The following is a 23737-nucleotide window of genomic DNA, read 5'->3' on the forward strand; positions in this document are numbered from 1 at the left end:
TGTCGGAGAAGACGATGAGGTGGCGAGAAGATGAGGTGGCAGAGAGAGGTGATGAGATGGAGGAGAGAGAAATGATGACTAGCTAACGGTGTTATAACAGAATCTTAAAAGGGGGCCATCTGAGTATTTTTGATAAAGTAGGGGGCTAGGCAAGAAACTGGTCACAAAGTTGGGGGCTATTTGAGAAATAACCCAAACCTTAAACCCTGACCTATTAAAAGGCAAGTAGATTATAAGATTTCTCTCTAATAATATTTTCAAAGAGTTAGGGTCTGCGTTTAGAATACTTTGTAGTTTCAGGTTCTCCTAAATGCAATCAACATCTCATATCTCCCATAATACTATTCAGTTTCAATCTCCATGGAAAACCCACAAATCAAACCACACATTCACAATATCCAAACTCAGAAAACCCAAAAACCTAACTCTTTCTTATTCACTCAACATTTCATATGGTTCAGAATTCGAAGGAATTGAAACAGGAGATGATGGACCTCAAACCTTAAATCTTCCTGTTGTAATTCGTAAGTCTGGTAAAGTTTCTCGTTATTTCTGGGATGGAACTCACTTAAAGTTGGTATCTTTAGATCGGAAAGCTTGGAATTTGCTCGAATTCGATAATGGGTTTTGTAATTTTTATCAATTATGCAGTTCTTCAGTTAGGAATTTTTTCATTCCTCAACAAGTTCAAGAAAATTATATGGAGTATGTGAAGTGGAAACTCTTACATAGGGTTTTCAGTTCTGCACTTCAGGTTCTTGCTACCCAGGTAAAATTTTTTACTTTCTTTTGCTTTTGGGTTTTAATTAGGGTTTAGTTAAAGATTTATGACATTAGTTTCAGTAAAAGGTGAAGTGTTCTATTGAGAAAATGAGTTAGTTTTGGAAACTAGTACGGATATGCTTTAGTTTATAGAGTAGAAGGTATTGGGTTCATTGGTCATAAATGAAAATCATATGGAATGGTTATCACTTTGGAGAACATTCGCGATGATAGTGGTTTTTGGTATTTTGCCATATCGAATACTCGTATTCTAGCTAATGCCGGACACTTGTATACTGTTTTCAGATGTTCATGTGCATGAGTGTGCATCCGTCATGAACTTCGCGTTATTTTGTCTAACTGATGTATCGGAAGGAAACCTCATGCGGTCATACCGGTGTCAGAAACCGATACCCATAAAGGTTTCCTTGGTACATGTTATTTATATGTGATATGGAATCGAAATGCTTGATCAATGAAAGTAAGAACAGTTCGTTCGGTGGTTGATATCTTCTTATAGAAATGAGCTGTTCGTTCAGTGTGTGATTTTCCCTCGTAGAGTAGACAATAGTGACTTGTAAGATCTATTGAAATTGTTAGTTTTGTGTATCTGAAAATAGCGGGTTGGTCATATTAGGCGATGTTCCGAGCTATGGGGGTAGGGTTCTCACGGTCCCTTCCATCAGCTGCTGCATTGAACTGGGTATTGAAGGATGGGCTTGGACGGCTCAGTCGATGTATTTATACTGCCAGCCTGGCTTCTGCATTCGACACCAATTTGAAAGTGAGATCCTTTCTGTTAAGTACTGACTCTCGAATTTGATATGATCTATTCCACTATGATTCTCTGTTCTAATTTGCTTGATTTTCTCATGTAAAGAGGGTCAGGTTCGCAACTTCAATTATGTTCACTATAAGCATAGGCATCGAGTTGCTGACTCCAGCTTTCCCGCGTTATTTCTTGCTTCTTGCAACTGTAGCCAACATTGCTAAACAAATTAGTCTAGCTTGCTACCTAGCTACTGGTGTAAGTGCTCTATCTTTAAAACTTCAGTTCAGATTTTTTCTGCTTAGTAACTCTGATTTTTTGTTCTCTCAAGTCTCAAAAGTAATGCTAGCTTCATTTGGGTTTTCTTTAGTTTCTTTCTGCTTCACCTATTTTACTGCGAAATGTAATTGCTTACTTTGTAAAGCCTGTTTTCATATTTGTCATGTTTTATATTTCAAGTCAAATTGAGTTCTGTAGCCAGTAGCCCTCTTTTTGTCCGTGTGATCTAATTTTGTCAGTGTATGGGCAGTCTGCTGTACATCGAAGTTTTGCAGTAGCTGATAATCTTGGTGAAGTTTCTGCAAAAGCGCAGGTGTTTATTTCAAGTATGTTTAGTTTGATCTGGCAAGTCAATTTTCATTTGTAGTATTTTGAGTTGTCTTTGGTTGATTTGGATTTTCAGATTCAAACGGTCTGCTTTGATAACCTTGGTCTGATGCTTGCTGCACTTTTGAATATATTATGCAAGAATAATCAAAGGTTTCCCCCATCTCAAAATCCTACTTTTTACTGTGATAAAATATTTACTTCTTCCCGACATGCTTAGGATGCCCCCAAATTTACTATTCATAAGTTGGTAATATAGTTAAAATTGTTTCCTATTCTCAATCTCATTGCATATTATGTCATACAGTTTCTGACTTACTACTTTTACGCACTAGACTTCAAGCTGGTCTCCCTTTTCTAGTATACCCGATTTTCTCAGCAATGGACCTTTTAGGAATCTATCAAGGGCTCAAGCATGTACATCTCCATACATTGACAAAGGTTTGTACCCTCCATAATTCTTCTTGTATCTAGTATGCTTGTTTTTTTGCAGGCGTAACAATTGGATATGCTTATTTATACGAGGAAAGTAATGTTTTATGTCATGAATCCATGTTATAAATGAACCTTTTATTAGTTTTCAAGTCATGGGTAAAAGGCCCAAAATAAAATCAAAGTAGGGTATGAAGAAGCTAATAGTTAAATGCGTTTTTCGTCCATCAACCAAATTCCTGCGAGTAAAAGAAACTCTTTCTGCAAGATTCACTCCTAGAAATATTTTCATTCCTTTCAGCTTCTTTAAGACTATTTTGGAACATGGTTGGCACGAACAACTTGCGCATCACCCACTTCCCTAAGATGCTTAGGTTGGCGATGCTATAATCTCTTGCCTTCTAGAGTCCTTTTTGTAGTAAAAGAAAATGAAAGTAGGGTTTTCTAATATTGGTAATAGATGTTTATTTGTTTACCTCACTCTTTGGATGTAGTTTTCAGGATAGGCTAGAGATTATACTTGACACATGGATTCGTTTGGGGTTCATTCCTTCACCTGCAGAAGTGAGTGAAGAGGAAGGCATTGGTTTCCCATGGAGAGAAGGTGAAGTTACTTCATGGCAACTCTTTGAACCCGTGTTTAAATTGCTAGGTAATGAACATAAATGTGAAGCTCACAGACGATCAATGAGTTTTTTTTTGCAGGCAGAGAGCCGTGGCCTATCAGAGTCGGTTGTGTAGATCCCAAGGATTCAATTCCAAAGTTCTCGATGTTAACAATGCGGTCTTTAAGAGAGGAGGATTTCCACTTTGTATGCATGGAGTCCATCAACAGAAGTTTCACAAGCAACGTGCAAGTTAGTATTGACTTAGAACTCTAGCTACCCTAATTTTCAGGCCGTAAAACTCACTGACTTCTCTATTTTTAACTTTCAGCACGGCATTCTTCTTTGTCTACGAGAAGGTGCAGGCATTACAGATATTATAACGGGATTGTTGCAGGTGATATGATAATTAAACAACCACCACTCATACCTAGTTTCATTTATAGGTCAAGATATTCAGAATCTGAACCAAGAATCTACTAGATTTTAAATAATTTGGATTTCTGTTTTAGGCGTGCCATGTCCGCAAAGCACTTCGTCTGAGTGATAGTAGATGGGAGAACATTCTAGAAGCTAACGACGTATCAATATCGGTCCTACGGGAGTGGTTTGAGATTGTGGAAAATAGCAAGAGATGCACACATGGAGAGGTTGATCTGTTGAAGGAACAACTTCAAAGATCCGGCTGGTCTGTTAAAAACATCTTATTGAGTGTCCAGGAACAGGTTCGATACAGCTTGCTAGACGACTAGAAATGAAACTCTGGTTCGATTGTGATGGCTCGCTTGCTTGAATCAAATACGTTAAGATACTTGAGGTCATGGGTTCGAGGCACGCTTTACATTTCAAAGAAAAAAACGTTAAGATAAGTTTCAGGTGTTGGTATTGTTTGGTTTGAGTATGGAGGTAAAATTTTGTGTATATAAGCCTCCTGAACCAGGTTTAGCCTCATCTTTCTCTTTCCTCATTTGGGTGATGTTTTCTAGTATTTGTTAACATATAAGAGGCAATCTTTTCTCTTGTAAAGAAGAGGAAGTTTTATGATTTTAATCTGCGATTTTTCTTATAATTTGATTTGTTTATTGCTTGGAATCAGTGTCGGATTGTTGAGGAAAGAAAAGGATTTAATGAATTTCAGAGATATAGGAGTATGAATTATCTTGATGTTTCTCTGACTACGAGTGTGTTACCAATGGCATATGCTAAACAACCCATCAATTCAACCTACTAGTTACACCTAATTACAAAAGGGTGACCAAGATCTAGAGTGTTCGGATCGGATGATCATTCGAAATGTGTACTAGGGTTTGTTCTTTTTGGTTTTACAATGGCCAGCGCTTTAGCGAAAGCTAAATAGTTTCCGAAGTGTGAAATTTTAAAGAGAATATGTAAGATTTTCTGAGGAAATTTTCCACCTCACCTCTCTCTCTTCTCCGACATTTTTTTAGAGAGAGAGGAGAGATGAAATAAAAAAAATAATTATTTTTTATGTTTGAAGGTCGCCGGCCGAAAAATTGGCCGGCCAGCAACCTTTGCCGGTGGAGATGATGAAGTAGCAAGAAGATGAGGTGGCAGAGAGAAGAGATGAGATGGAGGAGAAAGAGAAGAAGTGAGGTGGAGAGGTGAGGTGGAGAGAGTGAGGTAAGGTGGAGTGAGGTGAGGTGGAGGTTTTTATTTCCCCATAACAACTTACAAAATAAAATTGTGAAACAAAATTGACTAATTTTTTACCAAGTCTTCACACTCCGAAAACTATTTAGCTTTCCCCAAAGCGCTGGCCTTTACAATTACTTCTCCCTATGAAAGAAATGAGTACACTATAAATGCAGTAAGATAATCCACTCTTGAGCAGTTTGTAATCAGAGTTCCCAAAACTAGATCCACCACAAATTAAAATCACTGATTTATAACCAAATTTACACTTATTACATAAAATTAACCAATTTTAAACTAATCACATGAAATTACTCTCTTTGTATATTAGTAGACATATTAATTAATATAAAACAACAGTTCTCAGAACTATTTCATGATCACAAATTTCTAGTGGAACCTCTCAACGTCACATAAGAAAGACGATCGATTGCTTTCTCTATGAGGTATAAGTTGCCTAGGAGGCACATTTTGGTTGCAGATCTTCTTGAAACTCCAAACTCTCCAGTGGATACTCCGTTCCATCTAGATTACCGTCCTAAGTTAGTAACAAAGGTTATAACAATGTCATTATGAATGAGGAAACTTCAAAAAAAAGGGTATTAAACCTAAAAACCTGAGACGGGATACGTGTAACTAGAAAAAGCTGACACTTTTTCATACTGCGTCTCAATGACTTTACATCTTCTTAGCTTTTACAAGGTAAAATAGCATTTGTCGTATAGAAATAGGGTAATTGAAAGGAAAAATTCTTACTCAGTTTTCATGTAGGAGGATTTCTGCTTCTGAGAAGATACCATGTATCAGCTCGACAAGGCAAAGCTCATCCAAACATTGATGACATCTGAGACGGACCACATCGATTTGCCCGAATAACTCCCTCGAATGGTTCTGGCACATACCTCAAGGCAATACGAACAGTAATTGACATATTGTCAGACACTTATAGTTGTAAAATATCCTATGTTCCTAGCTCTTGAGTGCCAATGTCCCATACCCATTATCCGAAACTTGTCACGTCCTCAGTCAAAAGCAGGAGATAGCAACAAATCTTTTTCTTCTCTCACTCTTGATCCCAAAATGATATGAAATGTTCAAATCCAAGGTGTCCAACCTTCGTACATGTTACACAGATTATCCACACTTGTAGCTTGCTTAAGGAGATAATCCACTTGCTCGGAGATACTGATTTCCCTACAGAAGAAGTGACAAAAAGGTTAAAATCCTTATATACTTTATAAGTTTATATCGGAAATCTCGAAGTGAGAGGGAATCTCGTATACCTGTCCTTTTGAATATCTCGGCCATCTAGTTTCATTTCAACTCGCCTTAGCACTGATAAAGCATATGGACTTTTACCTAGAGAAAGGAAAGAGTCCACAAAAAGAAAGAATGAAGAGGAGATCACTAGGAAAACTGTACGATCAGAAATAAAACTAAAATGGACTCAATTCTTACTCCTTGTGACACGAGTTGCATCATCAGCAAATGGCGGGGGAGCTTCAGGGTTTTGGTTATTTCTCTTGACTTGATTTAAAACGAATGATTCATCTTTTCCATCAACATTCACCTCCACTGACTTTTCCTTATCCAGAGGATGCAATTGGTCCACTTCACTAGTTATCTCTTCGATATTCGTTTGTGCAGATGATGGTTCATGTTCAATTTGATCTTCAGGTGTTGAAGTGAAACTCTTCTTGACCGAATGTTGGGATTCCAACGGTCCATGCAGTGGGAATTCATGCACACACTCGTTGCAATTAATCTCATGTGAAAATTCTTCCGTAACATTCTCTTGACCAGTAATATTTTCAGGAAGACTTGTTTCAGCTGAGGTATTGTCTGATTCAGAGCTGCTCCCATAGACACTATCAGGAGGAGAGATCCATCCTTCATCTGGCAAAGAGAACCCATTAACATTGCTATACTCTGGGCTCAACAATTGAGCAGTTTCGGGTGAGAGCTCCTTTTCCTTGCTATCAAATAGATTTGCATCATCAGTTAGGCCCGGCCTGGGAAAAGAAATTTCTTGTGATCTTTCTGCCTGGCTTTCTCCTAGCCCTTCCAGTGCCTGCCAGGAAAAATGAGACGGCAATTGCTGTCTGTTATATTTATATACTAGGAAACAAAGTAAGGTGACAAACTGACAATATAATACTGAAAATGAATACACTGAGAAACTACACAAGGTCTATCTTCCGCAATGAATCCTATCTCTATGATGTAAAATAGGAATGCATCAGGGCTGATGTCAGACCCAATGAGCTTTTGACGCCAACCATTAGGTATGAACTATCAAACCATAAATTCTGGATCTGGAGCGCAGTTGGCTAGAGAAATAGTATTGGCTCAAATGTTTTGTCTAATGGCTGCTTAAGTGCCTAGGGATTATAATTTCTAGATTATGATTAGAGAAAGGCATAGATAAAGGGCAAAGGCAAGCTACTGGATGTTTCACAGTAACGAACCATCATGAGGCACTATAACTTGTTATAATACGCTTAGGATAACTTTACGGCCCAAACCTCAAAATAAGTTAGAAGAATGAAAGTTTTGGGTTTAAACGTTGAATTTACTTTATGGAGATTTCCTGCATGAGTGCTAGCAGATCTTGCTAGCTTCATCAACATAGAATGTAGTTCCTTCACTGAAATAGTAAGTGATGGCACCACAGACTTAAATGACTGACTAGCTTCTCGTAGCTTCAGAAAGTAGGATTGATATATTGCTTGCCCGTGAATAAGAGGGATTTCCGTATTGCTCTCTCTGTCCCTAGAAATAGCATCATTCATAGCAGTTACATCCTTGGATAACACAGATTCAAGAGGAAGAAGTACAGCATTTGCCTGCAAAAGGTTCATTGAAATCAGCAGCTATATTTATATATGCCAAAAAGAAAAGACGGAGTTCAAAATCCTGCAAAAGTCACATATGTAAAAGTTCAGTTTGAACTACCATTAGTATCTAAAAACACGAGGGAAATAATTTCCAACAGATAAATTACAGAAGTTCTAAGGCTCAAATAAGAGGGGAAACCTTTGACAAATCTTCCATGAGAGCATTATGTACTGCAGCAGCTTCCTTTCCCAAACTGTGAACATCGTGCACACCCTCTGTGATCGCCAGAACCTACAAAAGGGAATAAATAGCAATAGTAAAGAACATCTGCAAAACTCGAAACAGGAAAAATACATATCATTTGACTTAAATAACGTTCATGCTTCTAAAAGAAGCCACACTTAGTTTGAATCAACCAAGATGCAAAACTGAGTCAAGACCAAACCTTAGTTCTTGAGTTTGGATTGACGGCCAGTCAGAACTATGCAAAACTAAGAGATGCCAAGAATGGGAACTTAGTTCATTCTATAGACAGCTTAATTTCACTCAAGGGTTGTCTTAAATGATCCAAAATTACTTAACTCTTGAGCCCTATATAGTTAACATTGTATTATGCCGGCAATAGATCATTTATTGTCCAATATAGCTCATTCAAGTTATGCTAGAAGGATCATAATTCTAGGATCCAATTCATGTAAAGCTTGTGTAAAATGTATTGTGTGTCCATTTAGTTACCAGGCCATTTCTTTTACAAAGTGATAACTTATGGAGTTGCTCGAGGAGAGCAATATGGATTGCTTCTTTCTGAATTATGACAAGCAATAAGTCGTAACCAGTAACCAGAGCAGCAACAGCAGTAGTTTTTTTATTCATAACATTTGCTGCTATGGTTACTGGTTCATCACTCACTTTGCCTCTTACTACATACAGGAAAGCATCACATTTTACACTTTTAATTGAGTACTGACGCTCCAGGGTTGGGAAAATGATTATGGTGAAGATATTACAGGAAAACATCACATTTTATATGAATCCACCTTACAAACAATATACAGGAATTCTAGGAACATATTATCGCGGTAAGGGTGTACATGCACATAGATTACTGAGAAAGTAGGAGGTTTCAACGTTATTTACAATTGCTACAAACAGTTCAGCACCACCATTATGATTCTCATGAATAACATCATAGGGACAGAACCACTTCAATTTCATAAATGCAGTATAAACAAAAGAAAGCACCCTTCAAAAGGACTACTCTAAGTAGCAAACTGTGATGGAAATGGAAGAATACCTCTTCAAGCATCGACCCACATTCAGAAGTCAAAGCTGTGTGGCCTCTTGTAAGGCGACCAAAGGAAGATAGCGCTACACTGCCTTGATAAGCACAATCCCACATTGCTGCCAATGTTCTTTGCAGATTACCTGAAAAAAAAATCAGTTCATGATAGACATATAATTGCATTTCTAGGAACATAATACATCTACCAAGACCCATACGTTTAGCATATCTACAGATGCATGCACTTAAAAGTAAGGAGAAGAGTACCGACACGTGAACATAATAAACTGTGGTGATAGAGGAGCTTCAGGCCCTTGAGACAGAACAGTGGACTTTTTTGCCCATATAGTTTCAGGAAAGTTTTGTGTACATAATGTCACACTACCACAGATAAACCCAACATCCACCAGTTTTCTATCTGGAAGAGTTTTTTAATCAATGTCTTCTAGTTAAATGCAATGCCTACAAATTTTAGCATGAATCTAAATCGCTCTTCTCCATATTCTATATATTTAGTTGTAGCCTTGTAGGTCTGTAACCCATGCTACAGTTGGCTGTATGTAACGGTTAAAAAAAAATTCACCCCTCTTACTCTTAGCTAAGGGCTACCATTAGTCTCTCAGTCCTCAACTCTCACCAATTTCCTTCATGTGCAGGCGCTTCTTCCGCAACCACACACACACATATTCAATTCCCACAACCTTGCATATATTCCAATTTCATAGCTATTACTCGAGTGAATCTTGTCTCGTCAAATTTCAAAAGGTTCTCAATTTTACATGTATAATAAATAAGAAGAATAAATACCTCACCACATGCACTCTTAGGTGGGTTGATCATAACTCACTCAATTCTCAACTCTGCTCTATATCCTTCATGCTGAGGGGGTTCTTCAATACCCTCATTTAAACAGTGATTATTAAAAAATTAATATAACCCAGACATTTATCCCTTTCAATCCTATAAATGCTCCTATACTGATTAATAACTCCAGGAAACTTGGCTCGATTAAATTTCTAAACCTCTCATCCTCTGTGGGAAACGTTAGGAGGACGATGCCCAGTACAGTTTACCTATAAATAATTGTTTCATCTAAAACAATCAATTGTTCTATTATATTTACTAATTCTGCAAATTATCTAATTAACAAACCACTATTCATGGGCTACCAAACCCGCCAAACCTATCCATGGTGATTTTGAAAATAGAAATAATGAAACAAGTTATATCAATTTCTTTTGGGAAAAAAGAAAGAAAAGACAGGTGACTAAGGTATGCAGAAACATAAAATAATACTTGTAGGTACAAAGTGAAAAAAAAAGTATTCTGGTGGATCACATGGATCAAAAACAGTTGGAACTTATAAACCAGAAAAGACAATAATTCACCTGAAGCTGACTTGGCTTTAGCAGAAATAACAGAAAGCTCACTACTGGCGGAAAACAAGCCATTGGCAGCAGACTCCATGCTGCTATCTGCTAACTTCCATTCTTGTTCAGCTCCTAGTGAACACATAAACAGGAGCAGGAAGAGGAACAGTTATTAATGTAACTTGATTAACATGCAAGAGGACAATCCAGTAAGGATCAGAAACTCACGTGCAAATGAATGGTAAGTAACATCCAGCCTCAATAGAATATTCAAGAAAGCTTGCTGCCAGCTCCTCCCATCCCCGGTACTCCTACCAATAAATATTTCCCCTGGCTTCACGAGGACACCATCCCTCGATGCTTCAAATTCCAATATCGACGTGCAGGCATTGATAATATCTGATGCCTGCTCCCGTGCATTACAGAGGACCTTTTTTCGTTGCATGAGATGATCATGGAACGCCTCCGGAATCCCCGAGGTATTTCCGTTAGGATTTGAGCCACCACAAGCCCAACCCATGGCTCTCTCAAGCTGCCCTTCAGCTGACACAGAAGTCCTTTCGCAAGCTTGCAGACCCTCTATTGATTTAGTAATTGATGCTATTGATGATTGTACATTTTCCAGTAACTTTGATCTGTTGAGGTTTAGAATTTGGGGTTGCAAATTATCATCACTTCCGAGGAAAATCTGACATATAGCCCTATTTTTATGTAGAAATGGGGAGGAAATATTGTGCAACCATTCCATCTGAACAATTTCTAAGATAGTCTTGCGAACACCCTCCTTGAGCTCATCAATCTGCCTTGCCATAACAGAGGCTGCTGAACCCGCAGCCCTGGAAGTCTCATGAGCATTACAGTATTCCTCAAGCATAAGTTGGACCTTATTTACAGCTTCAGTTTCCCTTTTTGATTGATCAGAACCAAACTCATTTGCTCCCGCAGTAAATGTCTTCAAATGTTCAGTTTCTTTTTCTAAACAAGCCAAGAAAGCAGGACCAACTCGTTCTCTCAAGTATTGGCCTATATGTTCTTGAAGTTGTTTCTCAAGCTTCTTCTTCAAGACATTGTAGAGCTGATCAAATCCTAAATTGCGATCCAAGGAGGAAGTTACATCGTGTATGCAAGAATCAAGAAAAGAATCCATGATACCCACTTCCCAAATGAAGAAGCAATGGCTGTTCAGTAAACCGGAGAGCTTCCAGACAAGTTCAGATAATGAGTAGCCAGAGGCCATCAAATCTAAAACATTTGGAGACCCATTCAAGTAAGAAGCCACATGTGCACCGGACGAGGATAACATTTGATCAATGGATTCCAACTCAGCAAAAGGCCCAGACAATGTTACCAGAAGGGATTTGCTTCTTAAGATATGCGGATCGTTTCCTAGGTCGTCGTTGATTAGAGATAGAAAGCGCCGTTCAGAAGAAACTAATGCATTTCTAGTAGTAAGTTCCCTCTTTATCAGGGATGAGGTCCTCATGTCCTTCTGGTTCCACGTTTGATGGAGTTGATCCAACTCTGCTCTACAAGCTTCTTCTTGCGATGCAAGCTCTTCTGCTTCTTCCCATGAAAGATGATCTCTTCCCTTAAGCGCAGCTTCTTTAAGGGCTAATTGCTGTTCCGTGATTCGACTAACTTTCACAAAGTAATTCTGTTCAAGCTCTATCAATGATGCTGTCTCTAATTCAACTTCAATACGCTGTTCAAGTGCCATTTCGATTGATCCACGGATTTGTGAAAGAGATCCAAATGCATCCATAACTTCTGAATTGTATGATACAACATACCTTATTATCTCCGGAAGAACAACTTCAGTCATTTTCGCAACCAACCTTCTACAAGAAAGTAGAGCACCCTGAAAAGTAGAGGCCCACTTACCTTCAGAAGAATAGTTTACAGGGTCCATACCTGGACTTTGTTCTTCCACGCCAATAATATGTCGGATTTCATCAATGCACCCTGCAATAAGCACACACTTCTCTATTTGCTCTTCAAATTCACGATAAATGGTTCCTGAATCAGCGTACAAACTCTCTTCCACATCTCTCCAGCCAGTTTTTCCAATTGAGCTATTCAGAATCTTGAGTAACTTACCTTTCACATCATTATAAACAGCTCTAGATGCTCCATATAGCACAGACAATACCTTTTCTTTCTTTTCTTCTCGATCTCCATTCAGTCTGTAGTCCCTTTCTGTAACATGTTGAACTTGTCCCAATTGAACAAACGATACATCATCTTCTTTCCTAGAAAGACCGGAAGATTCTGTGTACTTTATGAAAGCGGAAAAAAGACGATCTTTAGCTCTAGTCTCAGTCTCTGACCCAATAGAGTTAACCAGTTCAGAGTACTCGTTCTCAATCTTCCGTATCTCCACTAAATATCTCTCTACTATGAGACACTGATCTTCGTACCTCTTATGGATCGAATCAAGACCGCCCCCTTGCACTTTTGCAACAAGATCAGATGCCTGTCTCCTAGCAAAAGCAAGAGCTTCAGAAGAAATTGTATTCACTAATGGCTGGAAAACTTGTACCCAACCATGCATTGGGCTTGTCGTGATGTAATTTAATGGTAAAGTTCTCTGCAAAGCTAGGGCATATGCCTGGAGTGCTTTAACTGCAGAAGAGATTCCGCCATCCAATTCAGCTATAAGCTCAGAAACTTCCCTATCTAAATCGTGGCATTGTACTTGCGTAGGCTCAGGGACAATCGTAAATGGCACACCAGCAACAAGGACGGCAGATGTAAGAGATAAAGAATCTTCCATGCCTGTCAACTTTATGCATGATTGGGCTCCAGGAACAGAACCATTCCGTAAAGCATCAAGAACTCTTCCATGTTGCTCCAGCCACATTGCCGCCTCTTGGGCTTTCTCCGCTGCCGCAGTTTTTACTTGAGTAAATTCACGAGCTTGTATTTCCAAGGAGGCTCGTGTTTTTTCTGAAGTAGAAGTTGCCTCAGCAATGTTTGACTTCGCTGACGCCTCATGAAGAACAAGGATAGATCTCTCTTTTTCAGCACGGTAGTACAAGGCAGAAACAACTTCATATTCATTGAGGACATCTGAGAACCTCTAGAGTACATAAAGATTAAACAAGTTAAAATTCGAATAAATTTTCAATAGCTAAAGTTTGATGTCAAACACAATACAGGCATATGCTTTCATACCTCGAGCGCATATTCGACAGCAGGTAAAGTGGCCAGAAATAGATCATGATGTTCCTGAACAACAAAAAGACTTATATTAACTGATATCCGAGTCAATTCTTAGAGCACAAAATTGGAGTGTATGATCCTCGCTATATTTCCGGGAGAGCATGACTAATTTTTACATTTTAAATTTCCTAACTTTAACGTTCAAACACGACCCTGGGTTTGTCCACAAATGAATCAGATTAGAAAGCCTAAAATAATTTATTTTCAACACACACCAATCAAGGTTCTAACAAGAAATTTTCACCTTCTTGAACAATGAAGCCACATCACAAAGGAAGATGCAACTTTACCTGTAAAGGGACGCGGATTTCTTGAACTCGAGATGCGAATAAACTAAGGCTAACTGCCAACTCCATGCCTTTTCTTTCTTCACCACCGATAGCTGCCTCATCATGACCATCTCCACGTGTCCACTCCACTAAGGGATCCCAAACGAATACCTCTAGCAACATTAAGATTACGTCTCTGTTCTTCCTCAAGACACTGACAACTGCTTCACAGTTGGCTCTAAAGGTCCCTTCAATTCCGGTAAAGCCTAAGGCAGCTTCAATCATATGTGTGAGGCGGAAGGGAACTATCTCGGGGATCTTTAATCTTTTCCCTTTGTCAAAACACACATTATAATCTATATGGACAACATCCCCTGTATAGAAATCCATTAGAATATTATCCAAATGTCTATCCCCTAGGCCCAGAATGTGACCAACCATGCTCATTGCTGCTACACTACCGGAATACCTGTAAATGGCAAAACAAGAAACAAATTTCAAAAATTCCGGACTTGCTAATACTCAATAAACGTAGAGACTACAATACGTGCTAAACTCCTATACATTTACATAGAAAGAAGCATACAGAATATAAGAATTTTGATACTGCGTAAACTGAAGTGAGATTCTGATGATTTCATTATTTAACTTTTCATACTCAGGAAACAGATCCTTATGCTCTAAAGTATCAAGGTCATTTCTTAGTCAAGCTATGCATCCCCCAGTGTCATTCATAGAAAAATCGAGCCATTTTTTTAAAGCATGAATGAATGTATTAAAGAGAAATTTTTTTTTGCAGTAAATCCTGCTCTTGTTACTTAATTTTATCTCCTGCTGGTGCTAATGCTAGATCCCTCTGGTTGGTCTATCCCAAGGAATAAAATGTCGACATATTTCGGTCGAAATGACCGAAACATGTCCTAAATTCACATCATCGAAACGAAATTTCCACCGTAATCTGATACGAAATTTCGAAACTGAGATTTAGGTTTAGGGTTTCGAAAGATTCTAAAATCAGAAACTCATATAATACCTTAGTCGTTTATCTTTTACCTATCTGTTAATTTGTTTCATCTTTCTTGACTACTTCTCAAATATTTTGTTCTTCAAGAGATTCTTCTCTTCTTTAGGTGATCTTTAACTTTAGATTTCGATTTTAGGAATTTAGTTTGGGATTTGAAAGAAAATCTAAAGAGAGAGGAAGAGGGAACAGTCGAAACCGACTGAGAAGTCTTAGAAATAGGGATTAAGGGTTGTATTTAAGGGGAAAACAATTTTTACTACAAAACAAGTATGTTATGTTTTATTTTTTGTTAGCCCCCTAACTATTACTATTATAGCAGATTGGATCCTAAGCTAACTGTTTTAGGTTTACCTCTGAAAAATAATTCAATGTACCCCCTAAACTAACTGTTTAATTGCAGATAAGCACCTAACTTAACTGTTTTAGTACTAATAGAGTTAAATAACTCAATTTACCCCCTAAACTAATTGTTTTATTGTAGATTAGTACTGAACTTAATTGTTTTAAAACTGTTTTATCATTCCGGAAATTTGTAAAATTTCCACACAGAGCGAAACGTTTCCACGAAACGTGTCCACTTTTGGACCGACCGAAATTTCCATCGAAACCGACATTTCATTCCTTGGTCTATCCCAACCCTATTTACGGCCCAATCAGACCAACATAACAGTGTCAAAATATGGAAAGGGTTCACACGCAAAATGGTGTTTGCAAATATCTAGAGATACATGTCAACTGCTGTAGTTAGTGCTTATTAATGAGACAAAGAAGACCGTTTGAAGTTTAGGAAAAGGATCACTATACCTCTTCGACTTAGATCTGAAGGATTTAAATCCTTCACTAGCACACCAAATTTCTTGGTAAAGAAGTTGTCTAGGGGTCTCTTTCATAAGATCCAAAAGAACTTTTCTCTTAACTTCATGGGGCCAGTCTCTTCTTGAGATTACTCTCCTTATGCCCTTTTCCTTGAGTGCTGGTATAATTTTCCCGTAGAACATGTCACTTGGTCGAGGGATAGTTGGAGGAACTGTATTGTTCACCTTACCCACATCTGTTGCCGATAGTTGTGCTAACTGGGCACGGTTCTGCCAAGATTTAAAGACACTATATATACTTACTACATTGTCAACCCACTGAATAAGACCAGCCCGACCACTAATAGGTGTCACAGAATAGTAACGAATAGCTAGAGAAAGACTACGAGTATCAGGGGACGAACACAAAAAACCATTAATAGCTTGTAAGAGCTGCATAATTCTGGCATCAAGACGCAAATCCTCTCGTCCTTTCAAGAGATATGTATATTTTTGACCATCTGACCCCAGTATAGCAAGTTTCTTAGGTTTAGTCTTGGTTGATAGGATAGTCATTTGTTGGAAAAATGAAGCAATTGTTACAGTTCTCTGATGATCAAAGGGAGAACCAGCAGAAGAGTCAGGTGCTGTAATTTGCTTCTCGAAACCAGGCATTGGAACCTCAGAGGATGATAATTGGGCCAACTGTGGGGCAACATCGCCCAAAGAAATTGATGTTTTCCTCTGATAACTTGCCAAAGAAGCAGCAATGGCGTCGAATGGTCGCCATACATCGCCAAGTGATGACGGCGATACTGGAGGAGTCTTGAAGGCTACAACGGCAGATTTCAATTGTTCCCCATATTCCTCATAGAACCATTTTTCATGAGGGGTCTCAGGTTTCCGGGAAGTGGAACTCAACCGCCGCTCCAAAGCCACAACAATGGGAGCCATCATGGCAGAGTATCTAGCAGCATTTATTTTGTTCTTCTCACCGCGGTTAAGGGTTGGATTCTCTGCAATCCGTGAAGCTTCCTCTTTCAATGTATTTATGCGCCTTACAACATCTGATATCAAAAGCAATCCAGATAACTAACTACGTCAGTGGGAAAGCTTGAAACAAAAAAGTTATAAATAGATTAGACAAAGTCGCAAAAAGTGCGCAGAACTAGCACTCAGAAAATCTTTGAAAAGCCAGAGGAATTATCATAGGTTGCAGGATATGTGGACAAGATGAAGGGACCTGCATGAAGATCTTGCAGCGTGCTAAGCCATAGTTCCTCCCAAAGAACAGTCATATTTCCTAGCTGATTTATGACAAGTTCAACATCCATAATTAATTTCGGGTAAAGCTTTCCCTGCATAGTAACGAAAAACAAATTATTTCCTTCCCGAGTTCAAATAGAATTTCAAGATTTGGAAGATAAGCAACATAAGATAAGCTCTGAAAAAATATATATTAAAACATTACACCATTCCTAAAAGGTAAAAGTAAGCACGCTAGAAAATAGAAATCCATATGAACAAAGGCTCCTTTGATCTTTCTGACTTTCTTTTTCTCAGGAATGTCAATAAAACGGTACAAAAAAAAATGTGTATTCATTATCACAAGTCACAACTTGAGTAAAATTAAACGAACTGGTCCTAGAATAGAGCGAATTAACACCGTTTAAAAAATTACACAACTAAAGTGAAGACGAAGGAAACAACAAGGATAAATACGAAACTGCAATTCAGAGCCAATTAAACCCAAGACGGCATGAAATTTGTACAGTTCTACTCCATTAGCAGCTTAGATTTAACAAAATATTAAACAACTATATGCTCAAAACTGCACATCGCAACCACATAGTTGTTGCATCGAATGCAGCATAGCACTCAGTCAGTATGAAAACCAGAAACACACAAAACACATTATAAGAAATCGCAACTACTGAATGAAGGATGATTTACCAAACAACCCAGGATGTGTTGGAGCTCCTCTGAAGGCTGCCCTTCATAAGCATTTATGTCAACTAGTGTAGGGTACACTATGGACCAAGGATGTAGCTTTGCAAGCTTCATTAATAGGCCCTCCAGTTGCTTTCGGATCACTTTCTTAGGATGAGAACTTAATCGGGAAAATAGTTGGGGAATTATCTCCTACAAAACCAAGTAAGCTGTCAGGCATCAATCTATCAGCTACCTTATTATGAACACAGAAAATAGATTGTCAAGCATCCCATGATTCGCACCTGCCAGGGCAACAAAGGGATTGTTGAGAGATCAGTTTCAAGTGTATCTTTTAACTCCACTCCGTAGTTCAAAAGAATGTCTAAGATATATAGTGTAGCCCTAAGAGTGTAGCTTCCAGTCTTTTGCTTCACAGAATCGAGATCAGGACCTGAAAGGTGGTCACCCTCCTGAAGATTGGAGGATGAATGTGAAAGGTATTTCGAAAATCCATGAGCTGCATATCCAAATAGTGACACCCTTCTTCGCCTCAATGACTGCCAAACCTCAACTAATTCATTAAGTGAAGCAAAAATTTCAGTTTCTTCTAGGCCAGCATCCACAAAACACCTCTGTAACTCTGAGATTAGTGTATTAGAGTGGTTTCCTTCATCACAGTCTTCTACTCTTGGTGCCCTGCTTGCAGTCTCAATTACCTTTACTACCTGCTGAACCAAATCCCTAATAGGGTTCGCACTTTTCAGATGTTCAAAAGAATCAGGAGAAATAGTGTGTTCGCCTCCAACACCATCTGTACTGTTTGCATCTCTTTTCTTCACAAAAAGCATCACAATTATAATTTCCACTGTTGATATCTCTTCACTGGTTAACTGAAATCTATTGGGTTGAATTTCAGGAAGAAGAACGGGAGACAAGGAGCAGGACTGCAGAAGAGCACCACGTGGAGCAGAGAGGGAATCTTTGGCTTGGCTATAACACCAAGAGGCATAAGAAACCCATGATTTCCCCATAGTGGGGCAAAGAACAGATGACACCTTAGTAGCTGTGCCCACTATCTCTTCGAGAATACAACTGAAGCTTGGCTTGCACTCTAGGTTCTCGTTGCTACAACAATCATTGATTGACTTGAAATCTTCACGCATACTGGACACAACACTTTCCTTACTCAAATCTGAATAATCCCGCCTCAACCAAGATGACAGTTTTAAGCATGCCTTCGCCTTTAAAGTATTCATGTCACCATCAGAAACTAGTGATGCTGGATACAATATACAAGAGCGTAAAAACGCCCAAAGATTTTTGAAAGCATCTTCAAGCTTATTTTCAGCATACATCAACAGGATGCCTTCATACTGCAAATTCATAAGAAGTAAATCATGATACCTTCCACTGGATAAACTTGAGAGATGGTCTTTGAGATACTGACTCAAACGATGAGCAGTGGATAAATTTTTCTGTTTGCGGGCTAAACTGATTAGTTTCTGACAGAGCTGTAAAGTGGTGCGCGAGGTCGGGTGCACAGTACGATAAATACGGAAAACCTTCAACCACAGGTTACAGTCTTGGTGAACTCTACTAATTGGAGACTGTACTACTTGATCATACAAACCTATACTTGCTTGAAGTTGTTTCGACTCTTCTTGGCTGTCACGAATTTTGCAGCCTTCCTCAAATGCAAAGATGCAGGACAACTGAGTGGCATATGGTGCTGACTCAGTCAAGCCATCAAGAGGAAGAACAGAAAGGATTTCGTCCAGCATCAACTTGGACTTTTCTATTTCCTGTTGCACCTTATCTAGCTTCCCATCACTTTGAAGAAGCATTGCCTGTAAAAGCATCTGCTCACTCCTTTGCAAAGCCAGCTTAGGGTCAAGTGTGAGCTTACTGCTGCTTTTCGGTGTCAAGTCAAGGTAGGCCCATGCTCCTGGAATATCTCCCTGGTCAAAGCAGGCTAAGGCATGAAGAGCGTTGATTTCATTGCCTGCAGTGGTCAGAGCACCAGAATAACTCTTTCCAGCGTGCCTAGCCCGAAGTGACTGCAACTCTGATAACCAGGATTCTAAAGACTTCCAATCAGAGAGTGCAGTATAACTATCAATTGCCCGTGCTATAACAAACTGAACTCCATCAGAACCCATAGAATTGAGTGCTTCCTCAGTCTGAAGTAGGTTTGTAAAGTAAGCAGCAGCCTTTTCATACTGGCACTGTGCTTGATAGATAAGTCCCGTAATCCATGAAAATGGCCCTATCTTTCCAGTAAGACCTATAACCTGGTTTTCCTCCACAAACAAGGACGAGAATGTCGCGGTGACCCATCTTTGAAGTCCGACTAAAGCTACAGCTTCATGATTCCTGCACAAAGCCAAGGATGCATGCCGTACAACCCTCAAGACATCCCCTGCATATCTACCTCGTATATTATGAAGAATTTCAGATACTTGGGTCCGAGGTTTATCCTTCAAAGCCAATGACACCTGAAGTTGAAGTTCCTGCAAGCGCAATGAACAGTAATGGAAAGTAGCATCTTGACACTGCAATACTAATTCGGCATTCATCATGGGTTCACATATGCGGGAAAACCACTCCTCACAAACCTTCTTGTTCGCTCGGAAGAACAAGGAACTCTGCCTGGTAGTACATGGTAAAACAGAGGACCCCTCGTAAGCATTATACACGTTTTTCTTCAAGGCTTCAACAAAATCCAGTAGCAACCTCATTGGCAACAAGCGGGTGCCAGATGAACCTAAACTTAAGCTACCATCACTCTGTTCAGTATCCAGTTGCATCACATGTGATATATCTAGAAGCATCCGCTCCAAGGCTGCAAAAGTTTGGGTGGGCCCACCAAGGTTAGTCCGAACACGGCTAGCAACGCAGAATCTAGCTGCTTCATGTACACACCACCAAAGCGCAGCCTGATTGTTCACCGATGAAACTTTCTCCAGCATATTACCCTCTACTTTTACGTCCATCCATAAACCATCAGCACCGAGTGCTCCACTTTCTTCGGGTTGACTCGAAACAAAGTCCTTAGAGGCACGGCAGCTACAAATAAGACGTTGGATCCATGAAGAAAGGGGCACTTTCCATCTTTGAGAGATGTAACTCAAAATAGAGATTAGTTGTTGTGAATGAAGTTGTTGGGGTAGTTGTTTGAGCGCAAATACTTTCTTCCAGTGCATGTGAGGCCTATTTCCTAACTTAAGAATATTAGGATCATCTGTAGAACCTATTCCACAATCAATCAGTCCATGAGCATAAATCGTAGCAGGTAAAACAAGGGAAAGTACTTTCACAAATGCATTTCTCGCAGCAGAATCTGGATCACCAAGTTTTTCAATTACAACTTTTGTGATGGAGTACAAATGTCCAGGATATATTAGTCTGGCTTGCAGAAGACTTTCTAGAACTGATGCAACGTGAGATCTCACTTTCAGCTCCCTATCCGAGGCTGCATCAAGAACTGCATAAATCAAATTACGACCAATACCAATACACTCAACTTGTTCACAAAAATACCTGATCGAGTTCACCTCATCATTTGCATTAATTGCAACCCTGCAGAAGCTACAGATCCATTGCAAAGCTTCCAGTTTAACCGTAAGAGGAGAAGAAGAGTGAAGAGACTTAACAAGAACTTTGGTGTATTTCCTCATGCATTCAATAATGACAAAAGAATGCCCATTCTTGACACCATTCTGACATAATAAATCATCAGGCGAAATAGCAACAGAAGCTGTCTTGCTTGAGTGCTTTGTCATGGCCAACTTGCTCAAGAGTTCAACTTCACTGAGCTTGTTCAATGTCCTCAACACAGTGACTTGCATCTCTACACATCCTTGAATAGGAGAGTCAAAAGGATTCAGCTTTTCGAAAATGAAAGATGTCAACTTCATTAACCGCTCAGTGTACGATGTAGCAATCTCTGGCTGGCCCACTAAACTACTATTGCCACCCAAAGAAACACAACTTAACAAAACTTTCAGATCAAATTTAATCAATGCAAATATCTCAAGCTTAGAGAATGACTTAGAATAAGTATTGTCACTAACTGATTCTTCATGATCCCAAATCTTCCCAAGCATGCCCTTTAACAACTCCAACTCTTCCATCACAGAAGAGATCCCCTGTTCAACAACTTCATTATTCCCATGCTGAAGCAAGAAAAGGTAGGTGGCAGCAGAACTTCCAGACACAAGGTGATTCGGATGCAACCGCAGCTGGGATACAGGTGAGTCGAACGCCAGAATTTTCTGCACAGACGATGGTAAGACACCTAACTTTTCTAGAGCCAGCAACTGAAGATTAGTTTTTAGCATTCCATGAACTTGAAGGGATGGAACTTTTCCATCAGTCAAGCTCTGAAACAAAATATCAAAAGCCAAAGGGTAAAAGGTAGAAAATTTTTCATGTAGAATTTCAGCTAAGAGAGTCAAACATCTCCAAGATTCACCTATCCATTTTGACCACCCAAATTTCTTACCGACCATAGAGAGGCACGTTAACAGCTGAGGGAGCATTCCAGTTAAGGGTTCATTAATTTGTTCAAGTAAATTCACTTCTAACATTTCCGAAGCTGTGACTTGTAAAACTGTTGAAAAACAGGATAGTAAAGCAAGCAATCTTCGAAAAAAATCTGGAGTCCCAGGGCTTCCTTCTTGAAGTAACACATCCATATCGCCCAAGAACTTTGAAAGCAACTGTAGCGAAAACTGCAAATTATTCAACCAATGTTTCCTGAATTGCAAAAAACTCTCCATTATAACGGACCGATCAGATTCAGGAAGGCCCGGCATCAAAGCCCACCCAAGAAGTAAGTCAACAATGTCGACAAAATGGGGCTGAAAACACCTAACAAACTTCAATGAAATTAAAGTTAACAAACTCAAAAGTTGACGGAGAAGATTCAAGGAGGTTCTCTCATCCTCAAGAAGTACTTGGCACGACTTAAGTATAGGTAAAACGTATAACTCGATTCCAACTGCATCGCCAACATTAAGAAATTCTCGAATACCTTCCAATGCCAATTCAACATTCCCATCTCCAACAACAACATCTCTAAGTAATGGCAAAGCCCAACCTATGAACCTATCGACTAAATGCCTTCCGTTCGACGTTAAAGGGTTTGGACACAACACAGCACATAACGCCCCATAGGCAATTGCAGCAGACCTTCTAACTGAGTAAGACCTGAATGCAATTTCAATGTTCACAAGTCAATCAATGCCCTAACTTTACTACATCTACTCTTTCTATCAAAAAAAAAAAAAAATTAAGCAGTTATTCTGAAAATTGAAATTGGATTCAATTGGGTAACAGTTAAAGGTAGTTCCTTTAATTTAATAATAATGGAAGAAAGCAAGATATCATCTAGAGAGAGAGAGAGAGAAGGGGAAAGAGAATAGTACTTACTTGTCAAGGAGAAGTTGAGAGAAGCCTTGAGAGAGGAAAGAAGAAGAATGAGAAATAAGTAAGGAGTTAGGTGGGTAAAGAATCGCTCGGTGGAGTGAGTTAAGAGCAGCGAGTCGACCGGAATCGGTTTCTTCGACGGAGGAAGAAGAAGAAGAGGTGATGGTGGATGAGTCTTCTTTAGAGAGTGCTACTGATAGAATAGCTCCTAATTGTTGTTGTTGATGGTGGAGACCTTGCATCTTTCTCTCTCTCTAGTCTACCTCCCCATCCTTTTTTTCTGAATGTCAAACTCCACTCTCCGATTTTCAATAAATTTCTGTTTGAATCCAAATATAAATATTTATACTTTTATTGAGTTTATGAAATCTAATTTTAACACGATTGAGATGATCCTACTACAAATATTGTTCAAGGACGAAAAAAAATAACGAAAATGTTTGGGTCACCGAAAAAGTGGGCATGAACTTTAATGGACGATTGGATTCAAAGTATTTTCTTTCTTCAGATGAAACTGGGTGATTGCAATAGCTGGATATCAATCCACGCTAATTTCACGACAAGATTTTTGGTCGTCGAGTGGAAATTCATTTTTTTGAACTCCATATAAACAATCAATTTACAACCATAATGTACTATTTTTCGACTTCTCGACACGTATGAAAAGAAAAACAAGAAGAGAATTCTTTTTGTTTGAAAAAAAGTTGTTTTAGAAGTTAGTCATAACAGAGCAGTTATATCTACGAAAT

At 39.0% G+C, this 23737-nt stretch overlaps 2 protein-coding genes across 4 annotated transcripts; one reads left to right on the forward strand and one right to left on the reverse strand.

Annotated features, from left to right (window-relative positions):
• The first annotated feature begins 218 nt into the window (after nt 1-218).
• On the forward strand, nt 219-4240 carry RUS4 (root UVB sensitive protein (Protein of unknown function, DUF647)). The gene is made up of 10 exons (XM_086650147.1): nt 219-769; nt 1400-1546; nt 1643-1789; nt 2061-2123; nt 2214-2290; nt 2473-2578; nt 3071-3173; nt 3275-3426; nt 3506-3571; nt 3687-4240. The coding sequence occupies exons 1-10, from the start codon at nt 311-313 to the stop codon at nt 3924-3926; spliced, it is 1560 nt and encodes a 519-aa protein (XP_086506273.1). The 5' UTR covers nt 219-310; the 3' UTR covers nt 3927-4240.
• Nucleotides 4241-5039: 799 nt separating this feature from the next.
• On the reverse strand, nt 5040-23359 carry LOC147564823 (uncharacterized). Of its 3 annotated transcripts, XM_086650140.1 has the most exons (17): nt 22992-23359; nt 17861-22769; nt 17580-17768; nt 16870-16984; nt 15637-16693; nt 13830-14277; nt 13492-13545; nt 10546-13396; nt 10336-10449; nt 8960-9090; nt 7864-7956; nt 7404-7673; nt 6286-6898; nt 6111-6186; nt 5825-6021; nt 5584-5718; nt 5040-5365 (listed from the first exon to the last, which is right to left on the reverse strand). In XM_086650140.1, exons 1-15 carry the CDS (start codon nt 23228-23230, stop codon nt 5922-5924), a joined length of 11259 nt encoding a protein of 3752 aa, XP_086506266.1. In that variant the 5' UTR covers nt 23231-23359; the 3' UTR covers nt 5040-5365; nt 5584-5718; nt 5825-5921. The 3 variants fall into 3 exon arrangements, with proteins under 3 accessions (XP_086506266.1, XP_086506262.1, XP_086506255.1); XM_086650136.1 differs by having other exon boundaries at nt 5040-5352; nt 5584-6021; XM_086650129.1 differs by having other exon boundaries at nt 5584-6021.
• Between the last annotated feature and the right edge of the window lie 378 nt (nt 23360-23737).

This window comes from Eschscholzia californica, unplaced genomic scaffold (genome assembly GCF_041429995.1).
Source record: "Eschscholzia californica isolate CP2 unplaced genomic scaffold, dmEscCali1.0.p SCAF_1, whole genome shotgun sequence".
NCBI classification, from domain to species: domain Eukaryota; kingdom Viridiplantae; phylum Streptophyta; class Magnoliopsida; order Ranunculales; family Papaveraceae; genus Eschscholzia; species Eschscholzia californica.